Source organism: Taudactylus pleione, unplaced genomic scaffold (genome assembly GCF_031769625.1).
Source record: "Taudactylus pleione unplaced genomic scaffold, aTauple2 ptg001050l, whole genome shotgun sequence".
NCBI lineage: Eukaryota > Metazoa > Chordata > Amphibia > Anura > Myobatrachidae > Taudactylus > Taudactylus pleione.
In genome coordinates this window covers 618,378-644,239 of record NW_028285451.1, presented here as the reverse complement: position 1 = coordinate 644,239, position 25,862 = coordinate 618,378, and the positions used below count along the sequence as shown (strand labels likewise).

The 25,862-nt window shown below is 46.4% G+C and overlaps 1 protein-coding gene across 1 annotated transcript in view; it reads left to right on the top strand.

Moving 5' to 3' along the window:
• The window catches only part of ARHGAP31 (Rho GTPase activating protein 31), a 165,754-nt gene that overhangs the window by 133,970 nt on the left and 5,922 nt on the right, over nt 1–25,862 (top strand). The window contains exons 5-9 of the mRNA XM_088461439.1: nt 1,533–1,640; nt 2,829–3,013; nt 9,240–9,435; nt 19,519–19,646; nt 21,778–21,837. Of these exons, the coding sequence (XP_088317565.1) occupies nt 1,533–1,640; nt 2,829–3,013; nt 9,240–9,435; nt 19,519–19,646; nt 21,778–21,837 (677 nt within the window). The remainder of the gene's footprint in view (nt 1–1,532; nt 1,641–2,828; nt 3,014–9,239; nt 9,436–19,518; nt 19,647–21,777; nt 21,838–25,862) is intronic.

The window sequence follows — 25,862 nt, the reverse complement described above, 5'->3', positions numbered from 1 at the left end:
CTGTCAGGATATGATGCAGTCTGTCAAACTAGGAAAACTTACTATTGGCACCAAAGTTCCTTTCCTGGGTAGAGGAACATAAGTGCAACACATGCAGGAGATGGAGGTTCCTGCTCGCCAAATCTACGCAGAAGTTCTAAAAACTGAGGGAAGTTCTCAAACTTTTGCAAGTCGGAAAGATCCGACCACGGGGTCTGAGTCGCACGGTGCATGCGTCAAGGTACATTATTTACTTGCGGTGTGATTGACAGTGAGGGAGCGTTTGTAGGAAGTGATTGGGAGTGGCGGCAATAAACGCAGGTGTGTGGTGACCATTTCAGGGGCGTTTCGCATCCTGTGCCTGCGATCCCGCATGCAAGAAATATGGCTCCGGCGTCTCAGTTCCCGGTGGGCATTCTGCGGGTCCATAGGCTCACTCAGGACGTCGTTAATTGAATGAATGCAGCCGATGCTGCGTATTTCTCTGCAGTTGTTCGACAAATGCGTTCACCGTTCGTTTAGCGTGCTTGACTAAAGCATTTGGCTTCTGGTTGCTATTTTAAATGAATTTCAAGGAGAACTTAGGAATCCGGTCGAACTGCGAATCTCGAGGGCTGGAACAGTTCTAACAGCTGCTTTGGGGCCAATGGTTCCTGTAGCTCATACTGTAGATACTGTAATCTCTACATCACACTATATTATCTTTTTATTTTGTAGACTAACAGAGTGAAACAAGGGAAATATATCCAAGTGTTTTGAGCAATGACCCAGCCACAGATAAACATATAGGGATGATCAGACTGCTGCCATTTCTGGGCCGTGAGGAGGCAGCGTAGGGCCCCCTTTTCCCAAAACGGAGGCATGTAGCCACCGTTGGGGGGGAAGTGAAGACGCCAGGATCTCTGTCGGCTGATGGAGATTTCCTGGCCCCTTTTGTGCATCTGCGGTGGCCGCCTTGCATGACCCCTAAAGCTTTGTAGGTTAGGAGACCGTCTGAAAGAATGAGGGAGAGCATCCCAAAGGACTGGTGCAGCACAGGAGAAGTCTGGCCGAGTTACAGGAGGTTATGATAATAGATGATAAAGAGGTTCAAGTCTTTAGCTGATCAAAAAGATCAGGTAAGAGATAAGTGGTGATAAGACATGAATGCAGAGTGTGTAGGGGAGAACCGGGAATTTATAATTTATTACTAGCAGAGATAGCCTGCCAGTGATGGGTCTCATACATTTGGAGCTGTAAAATAGTTATGGCACCTGTCATCTGTCAGTGAAATTTATTGCAGCTGATCAGATGTAGCCGATGATCCATTTTTTGGTGAGGTTGAGGCGAACACCTGGATCGCTGTTTCCTTGTAAAAGGGGCCTCCAGCTTTTATCAAGTCACCCAGCTACTGCTGGAGAGAACATACCGCTGCATCTGTAGACTCAGCTTCTCATAATCTCAACAGTTTTTTTCATCTTAATCAATTTGCTTTTTGCAGGTGGTAGTGATACAGTGACGTGAGTGTATGTAGCCTATTCTGTGCTCATTGTCTCTTGTATTTCATGTTACAGGACCCTGGAATACCTGAGCAGACACCTGACACACATCGCCTCCTTCAGCTCCACCACAAACATGCACATCCGGAACCTAGCCCTGGTCTGGGCACCCAATCTGCTCCGGTAGAGTTAATTAGCCATCATTTACAAAACTCCCGTGTGAAGACACTTTTTATTATTTACTAACAGATAAAAAAAAAAAAAATTCAAACCTAGCAACCAATCCGCAATAGGTTTGGACCATCCAAGGGCAAGTTATGCTGATTAGTTACTATGGGTTACTGCACATCTACAATGTGTTACAAAGTGGTTGCCAATATTGTAACAATTCTGTTGTTGGGAAAACTCTTAATATTTGAAAAGTTACATAAGGTCACCCCGCAGCTGGTCAATGCATAGGGGGCTTATTTAAATGTATTTACTCCTCAAATCTACGTAGGAAACGACTCACACAAGAAAGAACATTGACATATGTACGGTCAGGGACACGTGATCCAATTTTTAGACACGTTTTATCGGGATGCAGTCAGGAAGCCGACGGTCGAAATGCCGACCGCCGGCTTCCTGACTGTGCAATCCCGACAGGGGACTAATGACAGGCGTCAAATTCCTGACGCCTCTCATTATCCCTACGCCGGAAGCCCAACGCCCGGCATACCGAACGAAGGTATGCCGGGCAGCGGGCGCGGATAGCCGCGGGGGGGGGAGGGTTAGGTTAGGTGCTCCCGGGGGGAAACTTAGGGTCAGGCACCCCCCGGGAGGGTTAGGGTTAGGCTAGGGGAAGGGGAGGTTACAGGGGGGGGCACTTACAGGGGGGATTAGGGTTAGTCACTTGGGGGGGAGGTTAGGGTTAGGCACCCCTAAGGGAGGGTTAGGGGGGGAGAGGGTTAGTTATACTTACCTTAATTAACTGTTGGGATCTTCACTGCTGCCGGTGACATAGGTCTGGCGGTCATTCATACCGATCCCGGTCCATCAAGGCGTCTACTTATACACCATGATAATGTAGTGAAGCAACTCGCCAGTGACATAACTCTATTTGTACGCAATATAAAAATGTAACGAAGTGTCATATACACAAATGAGGATAGTTTCAATATTAAATGTAATTAAATACAAATGTATGAACCAGTTGGAATCTTCTTTCCTGCGATAGTTGAAATGACAATGTCCAGCGGAGTACGCAGTTTGATTATATATCAGGCTATAATAAATAAAAGTTGCTAGAAAAATAACCTGAAGCCAAACTTACCTTGTAAACCGCGCATACTGTGCCGCAGCAATGGCGTCACCCCAGATTTCCATTCCTAGGTCCAAAGAAATCGAGGATGCCGGGTGTAACGGAGACGCGGCTTTCCTGGAAGTGCGCGTCCAGCAGGTGGTCATCGAGTTTATCCTCAACCATGTGGAACAGATCTTCAATAAAAGCCCGACTTCCCCAACCAGGCCGAGGGACTGCAGTGACCTCTTCCCAGCCGCCAAGGCGTCACCTACAGGTAACAGGATAGCTGGCTGCCATCTTTACTCATCTCACCTGCTCCTCAGTATAAAATAACATCCACAGGTTATCTGGTATACTACCCGTGTAACGTGTCTGCTATTTTTCCTCATCTGCGTACTCATGCTGCTACACGTGTGTGATATTTCTCCCCATACATGTAGTGCAATCACTTTGATGCAGGTATTTGGCCAGTGTGAATCCTTGGCTTGGCTCCCCAGGCACCATGCAGGCCAGGTAGGGCGGAACACTTTGTTTTGTTCTTGCATCTCCAGAAACAAACCCTGCTGTCCTCATTGCTGTACACCCCTCTGTAACCCACTGAGGGACGGATGTGACCGCTTTTCTGACCAAAGAAAAAGCTTTCCATAGCTTGGACCAGGTGGGCAACGCCATCTTCGGATCGCGCTGCCTAATAGAAGCCTATGAGCTTCTTACCGCGCATTGTGCTGTGAGAGGGACCCAATCGGCTTCCTACCAGCCCCCACCGTGGCAGGCGCGTCATACGACACATGTGCAGAGGGACTTCTCAGTCAGGAGAGCTGTCCTTTGCAATTTTCTTCATTCATACCGGTGTAATTGATGATAGCATGCATGCGATGAGGGGCGGAAGGCATTGCGTGCAAAATTATGCATCCCGTCCTGTGGGCCTGATTCAGACCCACTCGCAAGCCTGGCTCACTACAAAAGGGGCGGCTGTCGATGTTGATCGACAGCTCGCCCTGTTTTGTAGGCGTGGCGGGGGGGTGACTTCACAAACAGTGGCGTTCCCAAGCGAATGCTTGCCATTTGTGGGCGGCACCACAGACATCACCTGTGATAGAGCCAGAAGCTCTCTGGGGCTTGCGGTCACGAGACTTTACCACAAGGGTTTCGTCGCGAGCCCCGATCGCGACCATCATCCTGGCCAATCGCAATAGCTGTAGGTGATCACCCACAGCTCACGGGTAAAGGAATGCTGACTTCAAGTTCTCAAGGGAATTTACAGAAAAGTTCTTCAGTAAAATCCAATACAGCATCTTTACACTGTTTGCAAAAATGATCACTAAAACATTAACTAAACTTAAAATAAAATGAAAACTGAGGTCCACTGACTAAATAAAAAAAGACACTAAAATGTGACTTTTTACCAACTACAAATAAGCGACTAAAACTAAATTTAAAATCTTTGTCAAAATTAATACTGCCCTCCCCATCTATAGCATCTATAGCATCCCATCCCTCTCTCCCTATCCCTATCATTTCATCCCTCCATCCTATCCTACAGTCATATGATGTCATCCCTCCCTCCCCATCTATAGCATCCCATCCCTTCCTCCCCATCTATAGCATCCCATCCATCCCTCTCTCCCTATCCCTATCATTTCATCCCTCCATCCCATCCTCCTACAGTCATATCATGTCATCTCTCCCTCCTTATCTATAGCATCCCATCCCTCTCTCCCAATCCCTATCATTTCATCCCTCCATCCCATCCTCCTACAGTCATAACATATCATCCCTCCCTCCTTATCTATAGCATCCCATCCATCCCTCTCTCCCAATCCCTATCATTTCATCCCTCCATCCCATCCTCCTACAGTCATATCATGTCATCCCTCCCTCCTTATCTATAGCATCCCATCCATCCCTCTCTCCCAATCCCTATCATTTCATCCCTCCATCCCATCCTCCTACAGTCATATCATGTCATCCCTCCCTCCTTATCTATAGCATCCCATCCCTCTCTCCCAATCCCTATCATTTCATCCCTCCATCCCATCCTCCTACAGTCATATCATGTCATCCCTCCCTCCCCATCTATATCATGCCATCCCTATATCCCAATCCCTATCATTTCATCCCTCCATCCCATCCTCCTACAGTCATATCATGTCATCTCTCCCTCCTTATCTATAGCATCCCATCCCTCTCTCCCAATCCCTATCATTTCATCCCTACATCCCATCCTCCTACAGTCATATCATGTCATCCCTCCCTCCCCATCTATAGAATCCCATCCCTCTCTCCCAATCCCTATCATTTCATCCCTCCATCCTATCCTCCTACAGTCATATCATGTCATCCCTCCCTCCCCATCTATAGCATCCCATCCATCCTTCCCAATCCCTATCATTTCATCCCTCCATCCTATCCTCCTACAGTCATATCATGTCATCCCTCCCTCCCCATCTATAGCATCCCATCCCTCTCTCCCTATCCCTATCATTTCATCCCTCCATCCCATCCTCCTACAGTCATATCATGTCATCCCTCCCTCCCTCCCCATCTATATCATGCCATCCCTATATCCCAATCCCTATCATTTCATCCCTCCATCCCATCCTCCTACAGTCATATCATATCATCCCTCCCTCCCCATCTATAGCATCCCATCCCTCTCTCCCAATCCTTATCATTTCATCCCTCCATCCCATCCTCCTACAGTCATATTATGTCATCCCTCCCTCCCCATTTATTTCATGCCATCCCTATATCCCAATCCCTATCATTTCATCCCTCCATCCCATCCTCCTACAGTCATATCATGTCATCCCTCCCTCCTTATCTATAGCATCCCATCCCTCTCTCCCAATCCCTATCATTTCATCCCTCCAACCCATCCTCCTACAGTCATATCATGTCATCCCTCCCTCCCCATCTATAGCATCCCATCCATCCCTCCCAATCCCTATCATTTCATCCCTCCATCCTATCCTCCTACAGTCATATCATGTCATCCCTCCCTCCCCATCTATAGCATCCCATCCCTCTCTCCCTATCCCTATCATTTCATCCCTCCATCCTATCCTCCTATAGTCATATCATGTCATCCCTCCCTCCCCATCTATAGCATCCCATCCATCCCTCCCAATCCCTATCATTTCATCCCTCCATCCTATCCTCCTACAGTCATATCATGTCATCCCTCCCTCCCCATCTATAGCATGTCATCCCTCCCTCCCCATCTATAGCATCCCATCCCTCTCTCCCTATCCCTATCATTTCATCCCTCCATCCCATCTTCCTACAGTCATGTCATCCCTCCCTCCCCAACTATAGCATCCCATCCATCCCTCCCAATCCCTATCATTTCATCCCTCCATCCTATCCTCCTATAGTCATATCATGTCATCCCTCCCTCCCCATCTATAGCATCCCATCCCTCTCTCCCAATCCCTATCATTTCATCCCTCCATCCTATCCTCCTACAGTCATATCATGTCATCCCTCCCTCCCCATCTATATCATGCCATCCCTATATCCCAATCCCTATCATTTCATCCCTCCATCCCATCCTCCTACAGTCACATCATGTCATCCCTCCCTCCCCACCTATAGCATCCCATCCCTCTCTCCCAATCCCTATCATTTCATCCCTCCATCCCATCCTCCTACAGTCATATTATGTCATCCCTCCCTCCCCATTTATTTCATGCCATCCCTATATCCCAATCCCTATCATTTCATCCCTCCATCCCATCCTCCTACAGTCATATCATATCATCCCTCCCTCTTTATCTATAGCATCCCATCCCTCTCTCCCAATCCCTATCATTTCATCCCTCCATCCTATCCTCCTACAGTCATATCATGTCATCCCTCCCTCCCCATCTATAGCATCCCATCCCTCTCTCCCAATCCCTATCATTTCATCCCTCCATCCCATCTTCCTACAGTCATGTCATCCCTCCCTCCCCAACTATAGCATCCCATCCCTCTCTCCCAATCCCTATCATTTCATCCCTCCATCCTATTCTCCTATAGTCATATCATGTCATCCCTCCCTCCCCATCTATAGCATGTCATCCCTCCCTCCCCATCTATAGCATCCCATCCCTCTCTCCCTATCCCTATCATTTCATCCCTCCATCCCATCCTCCTACAGTCATATCATGTCATCCCTCCCTCCCCATCTATAGCATCCCATCCCTCTCTCCCAATCCCTATCATTTCATCCCTCCATCCCATCCTCCTACAGTCATATCATGTCATCCCTCCCTCCCCATCTATAGCATCCCATCCCTCTCTCCCAATCCCTATCATTTCATCCCTCCATCCCATCCTCCTACAGTCATATCATACCATCCCTATATCCTAATCCCTATCATTTCATTCCTCCATCCCATCCTCCTACAGTCATATCATGCCATCCCTATATCCCAATCCCTATCATTTCATCCCTCCATCCCATCCTCCTACAGTCATATCATGCCATCCCTATATCCCAATCCCTATCATTTCATCCCTCCATCCCATCCTCCTACAGTCATATCATGCCATCCCTATATCCCAATCCCTATCATTTCATCCCTCCATCCCATCCTCCTACAGTCAAATCATGTCATCCCTCCCTCCTTATCTATAGCATCCCATCCATCCCTCTCTCCCTATCATTTCATCCCTCGATCCATTAATTTTTTCTTCAGCCCCCTGCAGTCATATAATTTCACCACTCAATCACCACCCTCCTCCAGCAATACGGTGTAATCATCCCTCCATCCTACTGTAAAGCCGTACCATATCATTTGCCACTTACTGTACGTGCCTGCAGAGTTATCCCGACAGGTAGGTTCTTCCCTTCGCTGTAATTCTGTGCCCCTGCTGCATTAGTCCCTGGGCCGTGGCTTGGGAAACGCTGGCTTAAAGTAATGATTGATTTACCCATTGGTAACGATTCCACAGTATGGGGTTAAATAACTGACCATGTGAGTCAATTGATGAGCATCCAAGGATTCCTACATCAAATAGACGTAATCAGGTTAATGTCAGCTTTGTCCAACTTTCATACATTAACAGGGGTATTCAATATGAAACGTTAACTTCACTGTCGAAGTGAACGTTTCATATCAGAGTTTTTACCTGCGTTAAAGTATGGTGCGCGCTCCCGCTTATCCCCGTATTCAATATAACATTAACGAAAACGGGAAACTCCGAAGTTGGATTTGCGTAAAGTTACGAATTTTTCCTTAAAATAATTGTAAGACCCCCCTTAAAGTTGTAAAAACATGGGGGAACACTATGGGTACCCCCGTTTTAGCCTTTAATTGAAAGTCGGGGATTTAAATAGCCGCAGCAGGTGTTTTTTTTCCCGACATTGAAGAAGTGATGCAGAAGAGCACTTAGGTTATTTTTTTCGTTTTTTTAAGTGGTCCCATCAAATTTGGGGTACATGAAAATGGGTACTAGCATATTTTGATGTCCCTAAAGTAAGTTTTTAAAAATTCTGCAATTGTGCACCTGCCGCTATAAATCTATTCTAGAAAACACGTGCCGCATCCTTGCAGAATAGCCCTGAACCTATTTCCCTATTTTTAATCAATTTTTTCCGATTCTTTTTTTTTTCACCCCAATTTTTAAATACATTTTTTGGGCTGTCCCTATTTTTTTTTAAAACTTTTTTTTGACACAGTTCTTTTTTAAATGTCTGTCCCAGGGGTGCAGGCTATTTTTTTTAAGCCTGCACCCCTAAACCCAAATTTTTCACTTTTTTTCGACACCTATTCAATGGTGAAAAGCTATCCCCGTTTTTTATCAAAGACTTTTCAAAACTGCGATAAGTCTTTGATATTGAATACGGTGTACAACTAAAACCTGCGATAATGACGTCATAGCTCCGATATTAACGCAAAAACGATGTTATCGCTCCCATATTGAATACCCCTGTAGGTGTTTTCCTGTAGGCAGTAACCACCTTCTGCTAATACATGATCGGTCTGTAGTTCATTATGTACTATGAAATCTCTGCCCAGTCAGCACATCTTCAATATTCAGCCGCTATTCTAAAAACAAAATCCAGTTTACTAACGTGTTGATTATCCTTTTATTTGTCCGCCGTTCTGCTGTTGTGATGAGTAAGCGTGTATTGCAGCTATTATGTTATTGTTGTGGTCTGTGCGGCTTTCTTGTCCTGGGCGTCACCATGTTTATTCTGGTAATTAGGCTGATGTTCCCTCGCTACGGAAATACTCTCCCTGTGCCAGAGAAGGTTTTGCCGTGTGCGCTGTGTTTTTATGTTATGTTCTTGGTTCTTCCCTAATGCGACCGCATCCTTTTTAAATGGTTTTCCATTTCCTAAAGGCTTGTCATTTATTAATCTGTGCAAAAGAACCCTGCCTGGATGATAGAAAGGTCTTGGCAAGAAGCACAGAGGGAAACCGCTGCAGAGAGTTGTAGCGCCTTATAAATAAATGCTAATAATATCATGAGACTGATAGACGGCGGTTTTTGTCTTCTCTCTCCAGAGTGCCGTATAGTAAAGAGTATGACGCTGCCGGTTGGATCGCTTCCGATGAAACTGGTCAGCTTGGAGGAGGCACAAGCCCGTAGCCTGTCAGCCACCCACCCTGCCCGGAAGGAGAGGAGGGAGAACAGTCTACCGGAGATCGTACCAGTCAGCGGAACTTTATTCCACACCGTCATCGATCTTCCAGAAAACAAGTAAGAGGCCTGGCATTTGTACCGGCTTCATTTTGCAGATACTCTTTTATGTCAGATGTGTCCAAATACATCTATCCTCAATACGCCAAACAGCACAACTTGAGTGAGCCGCCAGGTCCCGTGCTATTTTGCTAGCGACGGGCATCTTCTTTTGCCGAAAATGCGGCTAGGACGCAGCCACAGACAGTGCTGATTCATTTGATAGGTGACACTTGTATATCGGTGTGCGCACCTCAGTCTGTATATGAAGCACAACGGAATTTGGAAGCTGCGGCCGCTACATTGTAGCACTTCGTATACACATTCAGAGACTCGGACCCCCATTTATCAATGAAGCATAACCCCATTTAGCGCTTACTGAAAAAGGGTCATGCCTCCTTTCTGGGTTTAACATCTTTTAGATGGCGAGAGCGATGCGGCCCCCATTGCCGGCAGTTGTGTCCCGGCGGTGCCCCTCCAGCTTCAGCGAAGCCTTCAAAGCACTGCCGGGTCCCCGTGTCATGTGCATAACACAGGAGCCCCGTTGCTGGCAGCGTTACGATGCCAGCTGCCCAGCGGAGGACCTCGCAGACCAGGAGGACTCTGCTGGAGTTCGCAGGACCAAGTATTGATAAATACCAGTACATTTTTCCGTTTGTATCAGTGATACTAAACGATAAATTGCACTGGTGTTATCCATCGTTGATAAATAGGGGCCTCAGGTGCAAACAGATATACAAGTGTTGCATATTAAATGAATTAGCACAGACTCCTGGTGCATCTTAGTCGCATCGCATTGCCACTTAGACGCATGTTCGTCAAAAGAAAAGACAGAAAAAGGTCGCCCGGTGCTAGTGGAGTCTCATGGGACCAGGCGTGCGATGAAAGGGGCTTCATAGCGCAACTGCAGCAAAGATACACATCTCAAATCTGTACGTATCTGAGATAGTCACCATAATGTCTATTACTGTCTTTCAGCAATTACAGGTTAAACTGAGGCTCTGCAAGAGGCCTGTGAAATTGAGGTCACATGGTGCTGGGGGGTGTGTCTGTGGGGGGGTTTCAGCACAATCTACAGTAATACAGGCAGGTGCGTTTCTAGAGAGTAGGGGGGCCCGTGTCCAGTCTCTGACACGGGCCCCCTCCTCTGCGGCCGGCAGCGCACTGAGCTGTACGCGGCCAGCGCCGGAGTTATAGACTCTGGGCACTAGAGTGCGCCCAGAGTCTATAGTGTATGCACAGGTCACCGGGAAAATGGCCGCGGCGGGCATTTTCCCTGTACTGCGCATGCGCAAACGACGGGAAAATGGCCCCTGCGGCCATTTTCCAGTCGTTTTACAGCGCTGGACGCCCGCGCCGAAGTGGGACTCCGGAGAGGTAAGTAATATTATATGTGCAGGGTGTGCGGTGCGGGGCCTTCCTGGACCCAGGGGCCCGTGTTCCCCACACACCCTGCACCCATTATAGATACGTCCGTGCAATGCGGATGGCAGTGTTATTGTGTTGTTTTACCCGTTCCCTGGATGTCACGTTTGCTGGCATAAAAAGTTAAAAACGAAACTGCTACTAACGAATTCATGAGGCTTCATATCAGAAGCTGTACAATTAGGGGCATATGTATCAAAGCTTGATGTGAGATAAAATTGTGAAATATATATCACCAACCAATCAGCTCCAAACTAACATTTCTTAAAACACAACCTGCAAAATGTAAGCTAGAAGCTGATTGGTTGGTGATATATATCTCACAATTTTATCTCACATCAAGCTTTGATACATATGCCCCTTAATCCATAATGAAATACACTAATACTATTTAAAACACAACATTAGGGCCAGTATATTTCACATCAGTTGATCAGTTATTACACTGCAGAGGCTCCTTAGAGGTTCAGTTACCTTGTGCATACATTAGGCCAGGGGTCCCACCGTCCATTGTGCGGTGTAGTCAGTATGTGAAGAATGCGTATGAAGTTGCACGGTGTTGTGGAATGTGGTATTGTACAGATCAGCGCTGATAACGTCTCTGTGTTTACCTGGGGCAGAGCATGCAGCCCTCACTATCTCTCCAGAGATCCTGCAGCACACGTACAGAAGCGGAGCACGTTCTGCTCTTTACCAGCTGTTCTAATTATCCACAACTCCGGCTGGATGAGTGCGAGCGCGACGGCTCTGAGCTCCTGTGTTAATTGGAAGAAACGCCTCAGCGACATGAGGGAAATCAGTCGCTAGCAGCGGCCGGCTCTCTGCCGCTGGGTTAACATGCGGTGTGTTCTGGAGTGAGTAATGGGATTTTCTGTGTAAAGTCACAGTAATACGCACTGCAATGCCCATTGCGGTATTACATTTAAAGGACAAGCTACTATGAAAAGAATTAAACCCACCTGCATTCCCTTTTTAATGATGTTCTACATGGGGGCTCCGTCCCTACGGATATGCTTGAGGCTAGGATCGTTGTGATAGGAGGGTAAGGACCCGCACAATTGTGCTAATTATAGACCTATCTCCCTTCTCAACTTAGATGTTAAAATCTATGCCAAAATTTTAGCTAACAGACTCAACTAGGTCCTTCCCTCCTTGGTCCACTATGATCTGGTGGGCTTTGTGCCAGGACGTCAAGCTCGAGATAATACCCGTAGAACCATAGACCTAATTCATATCGTGAACTCTAGGAGATCCCCAGCTGTAATTCTTTCTCTTGATGCTGAAAAAAGCATTCGATAGAATCTCCTGGAGCTTTTATGTCCCAAACTCTGCGATCATTTCTGATATCGGGAGACTTCCTGTCTGGTGTCATGACCCTTTACTCTAACCCTTCCGCTACAGTCTCCATCAATGGCGTCCCATCCGACAGTTTCCCTATCTCAAATGGCTCCAGGCAGGGCTGCCCTTTGTCCCCTTTGATCTTTGCCCTGGTGATAGAACCTCTGGCATCCCTAATCCGACTGAACCCTAATATCCATGGAGTGCAGGTTGGGAATACGTCTTCCAAGGTCGCCCTTTTCGCTGACGATATTTTGCTCACGCTCACTCAACCTCGGATTTCTTTAACCAACCTATTAAACTTCTATAGTATACTCTCTGGGTATAAGATTAATTATTCTAAATCGGAGGCCATGCTCCTTCATATTCCTCATCGAGACGCTGAGGCCATTAAATCCTCCTACAATTTTAAATGGCAACATAGGAAAATCAATTATCTTGGGATCTTCCTGACATCCCGTTACGAATTATTATATCAGGAGAACTTCCACAGCTTTTTATAAAGCTTGAAGCAGATCTGGCCTCCTGGAAACGGCTTACTCTCATGGCTGGGCAGGATCATAGCAGTCAAGATGAATGTTCTCTCTAAATGGCTCTACCTTTTCCAAACCCTCTCGGTGGCAGTTCCCCTTCCTTCACAATAATCAGAAATATTTAACCGGTTTATTTGGAATGGCAAACCCCCTCGGTTATCTTCGACTATTCTAAAAAAACCTATCTCCAAGGGTAGTAGAGGACTCCCTGATTTTAAACTCTACTACCTAGCCTCACATTTTTCTCAAATTGTTTCCTTCTACTCCCCCCTGGAGCGACCTCCTGGCTTGATATTGAATCCAATTATATCAACTCCCCAGACCTATCCTCCTTGTGGGGCCTACAGAAGAAACATCGTCCCCCCCTCCTCCAACCTTCCACCAACAAGTAAATTCCTTTTACAGATATGGGCTTTATACTCATTAAAATTTTCTATCACCACCCCTATATCTCTTCTTACACCCATATGGCATAACCCCAATTTTCCCCCAGGTTTGCATGTGGCCCGCATGAAGTCATGGATACAGGCGTCCTTTAAATTCCCTGCTGATTTTAGTTCACAGGCGCTTTGGCTTTCCTTCTCAGACCTACAATTACAATGTCCAGCCCAACCCCTAATTTCCTTTGAATATTTCCAAATACGGCATTTTTTAGGTTCCCTACCACAAGCCCTGCTTCTTCGCAACCTCACCCCCTTTGAACGGCTCTGTAAACATTGCCCCATGTCTACGGGGAGGAATGATCTCTCAAATTTACAATATCCACGTCGATGTGGTTCTCCCCACTAATGAATCCTCCTGGGAAGTAGACCTTGGCCCACCACTTGACGAGGAGGCTTGGGACGACATGAGACTGGCAATTGCAAAAAAAACTCGATCTCTACTCGCCTTAAAAATACTTCTTATAAATTATACTACCGCCCAATCCTCGAACCCTTTTGGACCTTGGTCCATACTCTTCTGAATAATATATTTGAGAACCCAATTACAAAGGACCCAACGACCTTCCTTTTTAAGTTTCCCCCCTCCTGATTTTAATAAGCGCTATGTTAAATTGTTATCCCATAATGTAGTTGCTGCCAGGAGTTTGATTGCTCGCAACTGAAGAACCCTCTTCCACCATCCCTCTCTGGCCTAAAGTTGCAAATCAGGCATATAGCGGAGATGGAAAATATCACCTACTATCTTCATGATAGAGGTCATATGTTCTCTCAAGTGTGGGCTCCATGGCTCACTTATATGATGGCACCGCTCCACCTTTGATCTCCACACTTGCTACCCATAGATGACTCATGCGCATTGGGTGGCTCTGCTCTCTCTGCTTTGACCTCCAACAAACTCCTCTAACTAGTGGCAAACTCCTCTAACTAGTGGCAAACTCCTCTAACTAGCTGAATACTTTTCTTGTTCTTCGAGCGGCACTTTCTTTTTTTAATGCTTTCTGTCCAATATCTGGTATTCTTTACGATACCTTATTTCTCTTGGTGGTCATGTTTCCCACCTCTACCCCCCCCCCCCCCCCACGCCTCCCCCCCCCCCTTTCCCTTCTACCAATCCCCTTATATTTTTGGTTTATTGCCAATAACTTTATTTTAAAAATTGCTCATTTGTAAGGCTTATCCTGTTTGTCTTTCATATTTGTTTTAGTGAGCTTTCTAAATAAAGATTTAAAAAAAAAAAAAAGAATTAAAAGAAAACTTGTTAAATTAGCCACATCATGACTGGCTGGAATATCTTCTCTATATACTGTATTTTCCTTGAGTCTTAGGGCTGTATTCAATTAGAAGCGAAAACGTTGCCGGACTTTTCGCCGTTATCGCTGGTTTTTGGTACGAAAAAGTATCGCACTTGTCCCCGCTTATCCCCGTTTTCAATTCCAAATTGGCCGAAAAACGGGACCCGACGAAACTGTAATTGGTGAAAAGTTCTGTCAGTTTTGGGGAAATCAGGCTGACACCCTCCAAAAGATGCTCTGACATGGGGGATCACTGTGAGTACCCCCAATTAGCCCTGCTAAAGGTATTTGGGGTGTCCTTTGTAGGTTTTTTTTGCGTTTTTTGACGCAGTTAGCGTCAGGAGGGGGTGTCTGAAAGGTGCAGGGTGGTTTCCGCACCTCTGCACCCCAAAAACCCCAATTCTGCACTTTTTTCCGCCGGGTATTCATATTTCGCCTATTACATTGCATTGCGTTATAGCGCTGGCGAAAAGACGCTACAATTGAATATGGGGATTAGTTGAAATCGGCGAAAATGACGTCATGGGCGAAAAAGTATCGCCGAAACGGACTTTTCGCTTCTAATTGAATACGGCCCTTAATCTAGATCGGGGGTAGGCAATGTGTGCATCCAGCTGCTGTGGAACTATACATCCCAGCATGACCTGCCATGGTCTCAGCATGCCCTAACAGCAAATATGTGGCAGGGCATGCTGGGTGGTGTAGTTCCATAGAAGCTGGAGTGCCGCACATTGCCAATCCCCGACCTGGATATTCCACCAATGTGATCGGCAGCTTCTCCCAGCTACAGGGATCCCAGTAATATTATACAAGGGCTGACACCGTTTCGGGGTACCAGGACTAAGGATAGCCACATACTCTGCGCACTGGAACTTACTGGGAAACAGACGCCAGGCTGTTAGTTTATAGCCAGTTAGTTAAAGGTTAAACGCAATTCCGCCTGCATATATCCGTGGAGATGTTTTTCTGAAGCAGCACTTAATTTTTTTAGTAATCATCACTCTGATATATGTCCCTGGACTTTTGCTCATTATCCGGCAAGCGTCTTGAACACGCTATGCCAGTGACCTTTATTAAACGATGCTAACGAGCGGAAATTAACATCACTCTCTTCCGCAGGGGGTCAGTCATCTCGATTGTCTTTGCATAATTAATGTTTTATTATGCATAATAGAGACTAACATCAGCCCCATTCAACCAGCATCATTTCCAGATGATTGTATAACCCTTTAAGCATAGGTGGTGAATTGTGATATGTCCCAGTCCTGTCCACCTTCTACCATTCAGCTGCCCCACAATATACTGTATGATACCTATTTGTATTGTGCAGATGTGTCCTCAGGGCCTGATTCAGACCCGGTCGCAAGCGCCGAGCGCTCGCAACTGGGTCGATGGTGGCCCAGAGTGCATGCGCACGACGGAGCCGGCTCCGTCGTGCGCATGCGCGAGACCCGGATAGCGACGGGCACTCCGTCGCTCCGGGTCTTGAAACAAAGTGGGCGAGCTGTCGATGGTGAGTGATAGCACACCCCCTTTGGTAGGCAGGCCGGGGGCGTGGCCGGCCAAACGGAGGCGTTCCCGAAGGAACGCCTACCGTTTGGGGGCGGCCCCACTGACATCACAAGTGATGTCAGTGGGAGAGCTTCCGGCTCTGTGAGAGCCGAAAGCTCTCTGGGGCTTGCGGCCACGAGACCCTACCACAAGGGTCTCGTCGCAAGCCCGATGGTCGCGACCATCGCGACCATCATCATGGCCGCTCGCTATAGCCACAGCTATGCAAGCGGCCAGGAGGCCGTTCTAATAAAAATAAAAAAACGCCCTGATTCAGAGCGGGCGCTGGTCTCGTGAGACTCTGCTAGTGCCGGGTATCTTTTTTGCATTTTTTGCTTGCCAAAATTGCGTCTAAGGCCCGTATTCAATTTGGGGCGAAAAGTCCGTTTCAGCAAAAAAAGTATCGCCGATGACGTCATTTCGCCAGGCGGAAACTTATCCCCGTATTCAATTTCAAATACTTTTCGCCAATGCGGAAAGTCAATGCAGTGGACCCGGCGAAAAAGTTTCGCCTATGAATAGCAGGCGGAAAAAAGTGCACAATTGGGGTTTTGGGGTACAACATTGCGGGAACACCCGTGCAGGCTTAAGACAGTCCCCCAAAGATAAACTGTGTAAAAAAAAAGTTTAAAAATACTTCAGAACAAACCAAAAAGTTCTTTCATTTTGGGGTCAAAAAGACTAAAACTAAAGTTGGGGAACACACTTAAAAACTAGCGAAATAGACTCCAGGGGGTCCCCAAGTATGCCTCAGGTGTTTTAAAGTTTGCAGGTGCTTGTGGCAGGTGGATTTTTTTACGATTTTTAAGTCTTCACTTTAGCAACTTTAAAATATGCTACCCCCATTTTTACTGTAGGTACCCAAAATTTGATGGGACTACTTAATTTCACTAAAAAAAACCCTTCTGAATGCTATTCTTTACCCCTTACGCAAAAATGCAAAACAGCACCTATTGAGACCTTTTAAATTCCCCAAATACTTTCAGCAGGCCAATTCGGGGGTAGCCATAGTGATCCCCCATGTCAGTGTATCTTTTGGTGGGTGTCAGGCTGATTACCCCATTTGGAGAGAACTTTCCGCCTGTTCAAGTTTCGCAGGGTGCCGTTTTTCGCCTACTTTCAAATTGAATACGGGGAATCACGGGGGCCCAATCAGAGCCTGCACACGGGCTCCCTCCTGTCTTAAAGCGCCTCTGGCTTTGAACCAACCCTAACTGACGTCATGTCAGTCCTATTCTATATGTTACAGTTCTTGTAATTGTTTTAAGCCCATGCAGAAGTACAGACAGAAACTAGTTAACGCAAAATATATAGATGTAAAATATCTGTCAGAGTAATCCAGAAAGTCCCCAATTCCTAATCTTCCCACTGACCCAAATGGGGAATATGGGGAAATGCTGCCACCTACAGTTAGCTTTTAGAACTGCTATGTGCTGAATGGCTTTGTGCATGTTTCCTTGCAATTTATTTTATAATTACCCAGTACGTTAAATTTAATTCAATACAGGGATGTACCATCATCTCCAGTGATGTGCAACAGGATTATTGATTCTTAATGTGTTTTCCTCTATTCTTTCAATGTTATAACCTGTCCTGGAAACTACATGAGGGTCACAGACGCATTGTGTGGCTGTCCGAGTAACTTGGTTTATTTTACAGCAAAGTATGTCATTGCGATGCTCTCCAGTTGTGGTTCTAAAACACATTGTCATGTAAATTGGCATTCTGGTGTATCCACCACGGTGAGTTGATAGTAGCGGAAATAGATTGTTAGCTCTGCTGGAGCAGGAGTGAATGTACCTAATTGTGCAGTCATGTATAATACTTATGCATTGTGTCAGTAAAGGATAAGGGCCCTGATTCATATGGTTTTCATACAACACTGATTGTGAGAGACCTACAGATGCACAGGTCTCCCTCTGCGAGATCGCTCGCAGTTCCCCCAAGCCTTAGTCTGATTGACAGGCTGCGGACGTTTGGGGGCAGGGAGTGGGCGGGGCCGGCTCCTGTTTTCTGGGATTTCATCTTTCGTCGCAGACTTCCTGGTCTCTGCTACTGGGCTGCGAGGGGCAATATGAGTACCCTCAGGGTTACTCAGATTGCTGATGGTCTTGCAGAAGATCCAATGAGGTTCCTAGTGACTGGATAGGATGCACACTCAGTGATGTCACTGGTACCTAGAGACTGGGGCTGCATTCTCAGTGATGTCACTGGTTTCTAGTGACTGGATAGGATGTACTCTCAGTGATGTCACTGGTTCCCTAGTGACTGGACAGGCTGCATTCTCAGTGATGTCACTGGTACCTAGTGACTGGATGGGCTGCATTCTCAGTGATGTCACTGGTACCTAGTGACTGGATGGGCTGCATTCTCAGTGATGTCACTGGATCCTAGTGACTGGATAGGATGCACTCTCAGTGATGTTACTGGTTCCTAGTGACTGGATGGGCTGCATTCTCAGTGATGTCACTGGATCCTAGTGACTGGATAGGCTGCATTCTCAGTGATGTTACTGGTTCCTAGTGACTGGATAGGATGCACTCTCAGTGATGTCACTGGTTCCTAGTGACTGGATAGGCTGCATTCTCAGTGATGTCACTGGATCCTAGTGACTGGATGGGATGCATTCTCAGTGATGTTACTGGTTCCTAGTGACTGGATGGGCTGCATTCTCAGTGATGTCACTGGATCCTAGTGACTGGATGGGCTGCATTCTCAGTGATGTTACTGGTTCCTAGTGACTGGATAGGATGCACTCTCAGTGATGTTACTGGTTCCTAGTGACTGGATAGGATGCACTCTCAGTGATGTTACTGGTTCCTAGTGACTGGATAGGATGCACTCTCAGTGATGTCACTGGTTCCTAGTGACTGGATAGGATAGGATTCACTCTCAGTGATGTCACTGGTTCCTAGTGACTGGATAGGATGAACTCAGTGATGTCACTAGTTCCTAGTGACTGAATAGGATGCACTCTCAGTGATGTCACTGGTTCCTAGTGACTGTATAGGCTGCATTCTCAGTGATGTCACTGGTTCCTAGTGACTGGATAGGATGCACTCTCAGTGATGTCACTGGTTCCTAGTGACTGTATAGGCTGCATTCTCAGTGATGTCACTGGTTCCTAGTGGCTGAATAGGCTGCAGTGTCAGTGATGTCACTGGTCCCTAGTAAATGGATAGGCTGAAGTGTCAGTGATGTCACTGGTCCCTAGTAAATGGATAGGCTGAAGTGTCAGTGATGTCACTGGCCCCTAGTGAATGTTTAGTTTGCATTCTCAGTGATGTCACTGGCCCCTAGTGAATGGAGACTCAGCAATCTCATTATTATGCTATCAGCTGACAAAACAACTCACTCAGTATCTATTAAATTGTCATCACATTTAACATAAGGAGTTGCTGAGTTGACTTTTGCTGCATTCTTTCAGCCTCACATAACACACATCAGTTTCTATCACTAATATATAGACCCTGTTATTGTTGGGTTGTAACCCTGTTATTGTTGCACTATTGTTTTCTATAGGAGGAAACTCTCCACCAAGTCTAAGAAATGGAAATCTATATTCAATCTGGGTCGTTCCGGAACAGAATCAAAGTCTAAACTGAGCCGGAATGGAAGTGTGTTTGTTAGAGGACAGAAAGAAATGAGCGGTGAGTGCGGAATAATTATTCAGTGTTATTAACAAAGCTTTTGTAGCCCAATAGAGGGTATGCAATCGGGAAGCCGACTGTCTTAATACCAGCAGCCGGCTTCCCGACTGTCAAATCCCGGCACCTAGATCTAGACGCCCGGCATTTCCCCGACGCTGGGAGACCAGCGCCCGGCATCCCGATCGTAGTGATGCCGGGCGCCGCGAGCGGACAGCCGCGGGGGGGGGAGGGTTAGGTTTAGGCCACCCGGGGGGGACTTAGGGTTAGGCAACCCCCGGGAGGGTTAGGGTTAGGCTAGGGGGAGGGAGGGTTAGGGTTAGGCACCCCCGGGGGGGGGACTTAGGGTTAGGCAACCCCCCGGGGGACTTAGGTTCAGGCAGCGGGGAAGGGGGTGGTTAGGGTTAGGCACTTAGAGGGGGGATTAGGGTTAGGCACTTGGGGGGGAGGTTAGGGTTAGGCACCCCTAAGGAGGGTTAGGGTTAGGGGGGTTAGGTTAGGTTAGACAATACTTACCTATCCACGATCGGGATTTCCAGCGCTGTCGGGCTTCCGCTGCCGGGATCTCTGCTGATGTCGGGCTGCCGCTGCCGGAAATCGAACCGCTGGCCATGCTGCCGGCGGTATTTCATACCGATTCCCAATAGAGGGCATAAAGTTTCTCTGCAATGTCACTGGTTCCTAGTGAATGGATAGGCTGCATTCTCAGTGATGTCACTGGTTCCTAGTGACTGGATAGGTTGTATTCTCAGTGATGTCACTGGTGCTTAGTGAATGGATACGCTGCACTCTCAGTGATGTCACTGGTTCCTAGTGAATGGATAGGGTGCACTCTCAGTGATGTCACTGGTTCCTAGTGAATGGATACGCTGCACTCTCAGTGATGTCACTGGTTCCTAGTGAATGGATAGGGTGCACTATCAGTGATGTCACTGGTTCCTAGTGAATGGATACGATGCACTCTCAGTGATGTCACTGGTTCCTAGTGAATGGATAGGGTGCACTCTCAGTGATGTCACTGGTTCCTAGTGAATGGATACGATGCACTCTCAGTGATGTCACTGGTTCCTAGTGAATGGATAGGGTGCACTCTCAGTGATGTCACTGGTGCATAGTGAATGGATAAGCTGCATCTTTAGTGAAATCAGACAGATAGAAAGACAGATATATACAGTAGATAAATTATAGGTAGACAGATAGATTTGAAATAAATAGGTAGATATATAGATTATAGATAGACATATAAATAGATAGATATGAGATAGATAGATAGATAGATAGATAGATAGATAGATCGATAGATAGATAGATAGATAGGTAGATAGATATGTGATAGATAGATATGAGACAGATAGATAAATATGAGATAGCTAGAGAGATAGATATGATAGATAGATAGATAGATAGATAGATAAATAGATAGATAGATAGATAGATAGATAGATAGATAGATAGATAGATAGATAGATAGATAGATAGATAGATAGATCGATCATTAGCATAGCTCACCGGTCTCCTTATTACTGATACTAATGACCTACTATGGACTGTAATATGATTTACACATTTTCTTTCTATAAAGCTTTGAAGACATCAAGGTGTGGGGGTCCCTTATCCTGAACTCATGGAGCTTACGATTTTACAGATAAGGGGGTATATGTACTAACCAGTGGGTTGTCAAAGCCGGCGATTAGATTTTAAACGGCAATAGAAATAAATGCTTACACCAGGCTTGGTTATCATGCATTTCAGTAGCCCGGTTCTATCAGCCAAAGCTGCCTATGATTGATGGCCTTACCACCGGCTCGTTAGTAACCATACCCCTCGGTGTTTCCCCATGCTTTAGAGCACCATGGCTACAGTCTAGTGGAAAGCATATTTAATTCCCCATATTCTGTCCATTACTCTCCCTGGTATTCCTCCTCTCAGGACATTGCTTTGCGGTGCTCCTCACAGTAGGGGAGATGTATCAGGCCTTGGAGAGGCGGACCTTATCTGGCAGACATGACCTCACCTACAGACAGACAGACGTATTTGCTCTTGTTAGAGCTCATCAGTGTAGGACAGCGTTTCCTGCGGAGCTGTGACATTGATATTATCACCAAGTAACAATAATAAACATCTGTTTTCGCAGAGAAAGCTACAATCCGACCGGCTAAGAGTATGGATTCTCTGTGCTCCCTACCAGTGCAAGGTCAGTATCCCAGCCGGTAAATTAGCTGAAAGACTCGGACATGAATGTTCCTATTTCTCCTACTTTTGATAAACAATGGACCTCATTCAGAGTCTCTCGCTGGGGCACGCTCGCTCGCTGGGAGTGATATTCGCACATCTGCGCTAGCGTATAATTCGCAGTGTGCGTGCGCAAGCCAGTCGTTGCAATCTGATTTTGGTAGCCCGCAAGCCACTTTCAGGTCGCTGCTTTGAGTGACACCACCGTTTGTGGGTGGTAACAGGGGCAGGCGTGTCTGGCCACCAAAACGCCGTTTAAAGGGCATGCATAATTTACAAAGTATCGTCATGGTACACGTCACCAGAATGTATTTCATCCAGCACTGATCGCAGTGCATGCGGCAGGCTAAGGCAACCCCAAGGGCTGCGAGCAACTCCGATGGCTCTCAATGGTCCCGATTAATTCTTCATTTCTCGGAGATGACGTCTGTTGCGAGTGGCAAGGGGGCGTCTTTATACACTTGCGAGCGCACTTTGCCGTAGCTCGCTAAAACATGGTGGGCGTCCTTACGAGACGCAGTGCGAGCACTTCATTACAATATCCGGCCCCTTTTTGCCAGCGAGCGATCGCATCTTGCAAGAGACTCTGAATTAGGTCCAATGTGTACACGTTGTGCCAGGTGCACTCAGTAACTTGGAAATACGAGTATCCGCGCTGAGAATGATTTACACGGCCTGGAGAAGTGGACGGCCTGTCATCGGGTAATGTAAAGGATGTTGTATGGGTTCTTTGCAACGCAGATCTCTGTACTTGCAGCGCACGGTGATTTATCTCACAGATATTTACGGTGATTTATCGCACAGATATTTTTCATCATAAGCGCGTTTTAGTACAAACAAAGCATAATTGAAATGCCATCTCCATGTCAGCTTCTCAGGCTGATTAATAATTTACGCTCGCAAAAGAAAATTTACAATTCAGGAGCTGAATGTGGAGAAAAACATCTAAATACATGAAATATTATGCCTAAAGCTCATGAAAAATCACAGTTTGATTAAGTACACATGGCTTAGCTCAGTCTTCATCATTGGAAGCCGAAGCGTCTGATTGGTTGCTATGGGATACAGCACATTCAGATGCACCAGGAAAGGGATTTTTAGCAGAATTCGCATAAAGTCGCTGAGACGCAAGGACGGCCATGACAGCGTTCAGCTCAGAATCAGGCCCTATATGTGATGTGCACAGTTTTATTATTACATTTGGTCACGCCGAAGCCACATCCTACCATATACATTACCTGTATTTTATTACTCACACTTCCATAAAGGGGTAAGCCGTCTTGCCCATATTATACACTTAAGGTGCGTACACACTGGGCGATGAGGAAAGACAGCGCGATTACGACATCGTAATCGTACCGTCGTTCCTGATCACCAGTAGTGTCTGCACTGAATGATCAGTCGTTCGGTGCGGGCTCAGAGCCTGATTCAGAGCCGGACGCTATTTGTGGCCGCTCGTTCAGAAAAAGGGGCCGGCTATTTAAATTAAGCGCTCGCTCTTTGCGGTCTGTTGACACCTCTATGTCTGAACGAGCGAACGAAACGTGCGCTCACTATTTTGGAAAAATCGCCCCCTGGCCGCTCGCATCATACGTCATCTCCGCTATTTATTTGATTAATCGAGTACATCGAACGGCGTATGAACTGCTCGCTATTCTTGTGGTAGCATTTTCCTACTGCAATCATGCGAGCAGTTCAGGCTAAAATACAACCAAGTGACGTGGTCAATGACGCTGCTTTGTTAATTATGCACACCCTTAAAACGCCCGTTTTGACCGTTTGGCACGCCTGCGTTCGGATCTCCACTCCCCGTTTTCAAGCACCTTCCCCTGTTACCACCCACAAACGCCTCCTCCTGTCACTCAAATTAGCAGGCATTCGCTATTTTGCGAGCACATGATTTTCGACCGCACTGACTGGTTCGCGCATGCGTACTAAAACCCATACGCATGCGCAGATGTGCGAACATCGCTCGGAGCGAACGAGCGGCCGCTTACGAGCGGCTCTGAATCAGACCCTCAGTCCATCATTCCTGAACATGCCAATCTGTCATTATCGGCAGATTGGGCTGCATGTTCAAGCGATGGACAATGTCGGATACGACCAGCGGGAGCGCATATCGCTGGTCGTTTCTGACATAGAAGTGCGCGATTACTGAGCGATTGCACAATTACAATGTCCTACTCGTGCAATCGCTCAGTAATATCGCCCAGTGTGTACGCACCTTAACATTTTATTCATAGTTTAACAAACTAGTCAGATTTGTTGGTATTGTATTAAAGCAAGTTGCTAAAGACGCCGACCTGTGTGAGTTGAAGTCTCTGGGAAAGCAGGCTAGCTACGTGAATAAACCAGATCGCTGTGGCTGTGCGGGCATAATCCGTCATTATTCTGTTCAAGCGCATAAGAGGTCGTTACAAGATGGCGCCGTTCAGTCAGCGTTGGTCATGAATTGTATTGTGTTGTCTCTTTAGGAATGTTCAATATCCCTGTACTCAGCCCACTCAGCATCGTGGCTGGTAATCTATCATCCCATCTCTGTTCCCAAACGCTGTGCCAGTCTGTATAACGAATGTACACAACTACCCTGACAGATTAACCCCCTTCCCCTCCCAAACAGTCAGCTACCACCCGCCACAAACCCTCGGATGACCCAGCAGCTCTGTTCTACAACCCAAAAAGCTGCTGCAGTGACTAAATAAAGCGAGCGCTCGTCTTACTGCTCCCCTCCCCCTCCCGACATTCACTACTGATCCCCATCCTCACCTACTCCCTGTCATTGAGATAGTAATGTATTCATTTACTCCTGCTCCACTATATACAGGTTAAATACCTGTCTTACTTGCCGATGCCCAATGTGGTATCACAAAGGTGGCATTCGGCTGGCTGGCACAATCACTACCAGACTAGGGGGTCTATTTACTAAGCAGTGTTAGGAGACAGAGTGAAAAGTGATAAGGTGCCAGCCAATCAGCTCCTAACTGTCATCTCACAGTCTGTGTTTGAAAAATGTCAGTTGGGAGCTGATTGGTTGGCACCTTATCACTTTTCACTCTGTCTCCTAACACTGCTTAGTAAATAGACCCCCAAGCCCTAAACATTCGCCGAGTGAGATCTGTCATGACAGATGGTGAAAGCATACTGTAACATTGAAATCCTTTCTCTGACCAGATGCTATAAGGTAACGGGAATATTTACCAAGCGTCAGATTTTCTGTCTAATTGAAGCAGACAAGCATTGACAAAAGATTGCAGTCTGAAAATACAGTATTTACTAACCATAACTTTATGACTGTTATTTGTCACGCAGCACTCGGACCTGCGACGCTGTCAGGAGGCGTCTTCTATACTCAGCCGCCTCCTGCCTGATTAGCATATGCGTCTATCTCTGAAACAGGCCCTTAAAGCACAGCGCAGATCACTATGATCTGTGCAGGCTTCATTTTATTAATATGGCTAAAAAGGTGTAAAATAAAAAAAAAATAGTGTGGGGTCCCCCCTAAATCATTAACCAGCCCAGGGCCCCTGAGCCTAGGCTGGTATTTGAAAATAGGTTAAAATAAAAACTGTTTGGGGTTTATTAAATAAAAACATCCCCATACAGTCCTTGTGATGATTTGTGAGAGGAGGAACCCCCGCACCGTATTTAATTTGGCACCTTTTAACCATATTAATCAAAGGAAGGCTGTACAAATCATAGTGATCTGTGCTGTGCTTCACATAAACTCAATGCATAGTAAATCTGGGGTTCTATTCTTGTAACTAAAAACCATCAATAGTGAGCCGACTTTCTATTGTGTTATAAAGTTGGTCATTTGTTCGGGTTTTGGTCGTCTTTGCCTTTAGTAAAAATTAGCTGAATACAAAACTGATGAAAAACGCCCCAAAAAGCAAAACCGAACTTTAGTAAATATGCCCTGTGGACTAATTGAGGTCTGTTGGTTTCTATAGCTGCCAGGTTTCAGTTGCAGAGGGTGGCTGTAGAAAC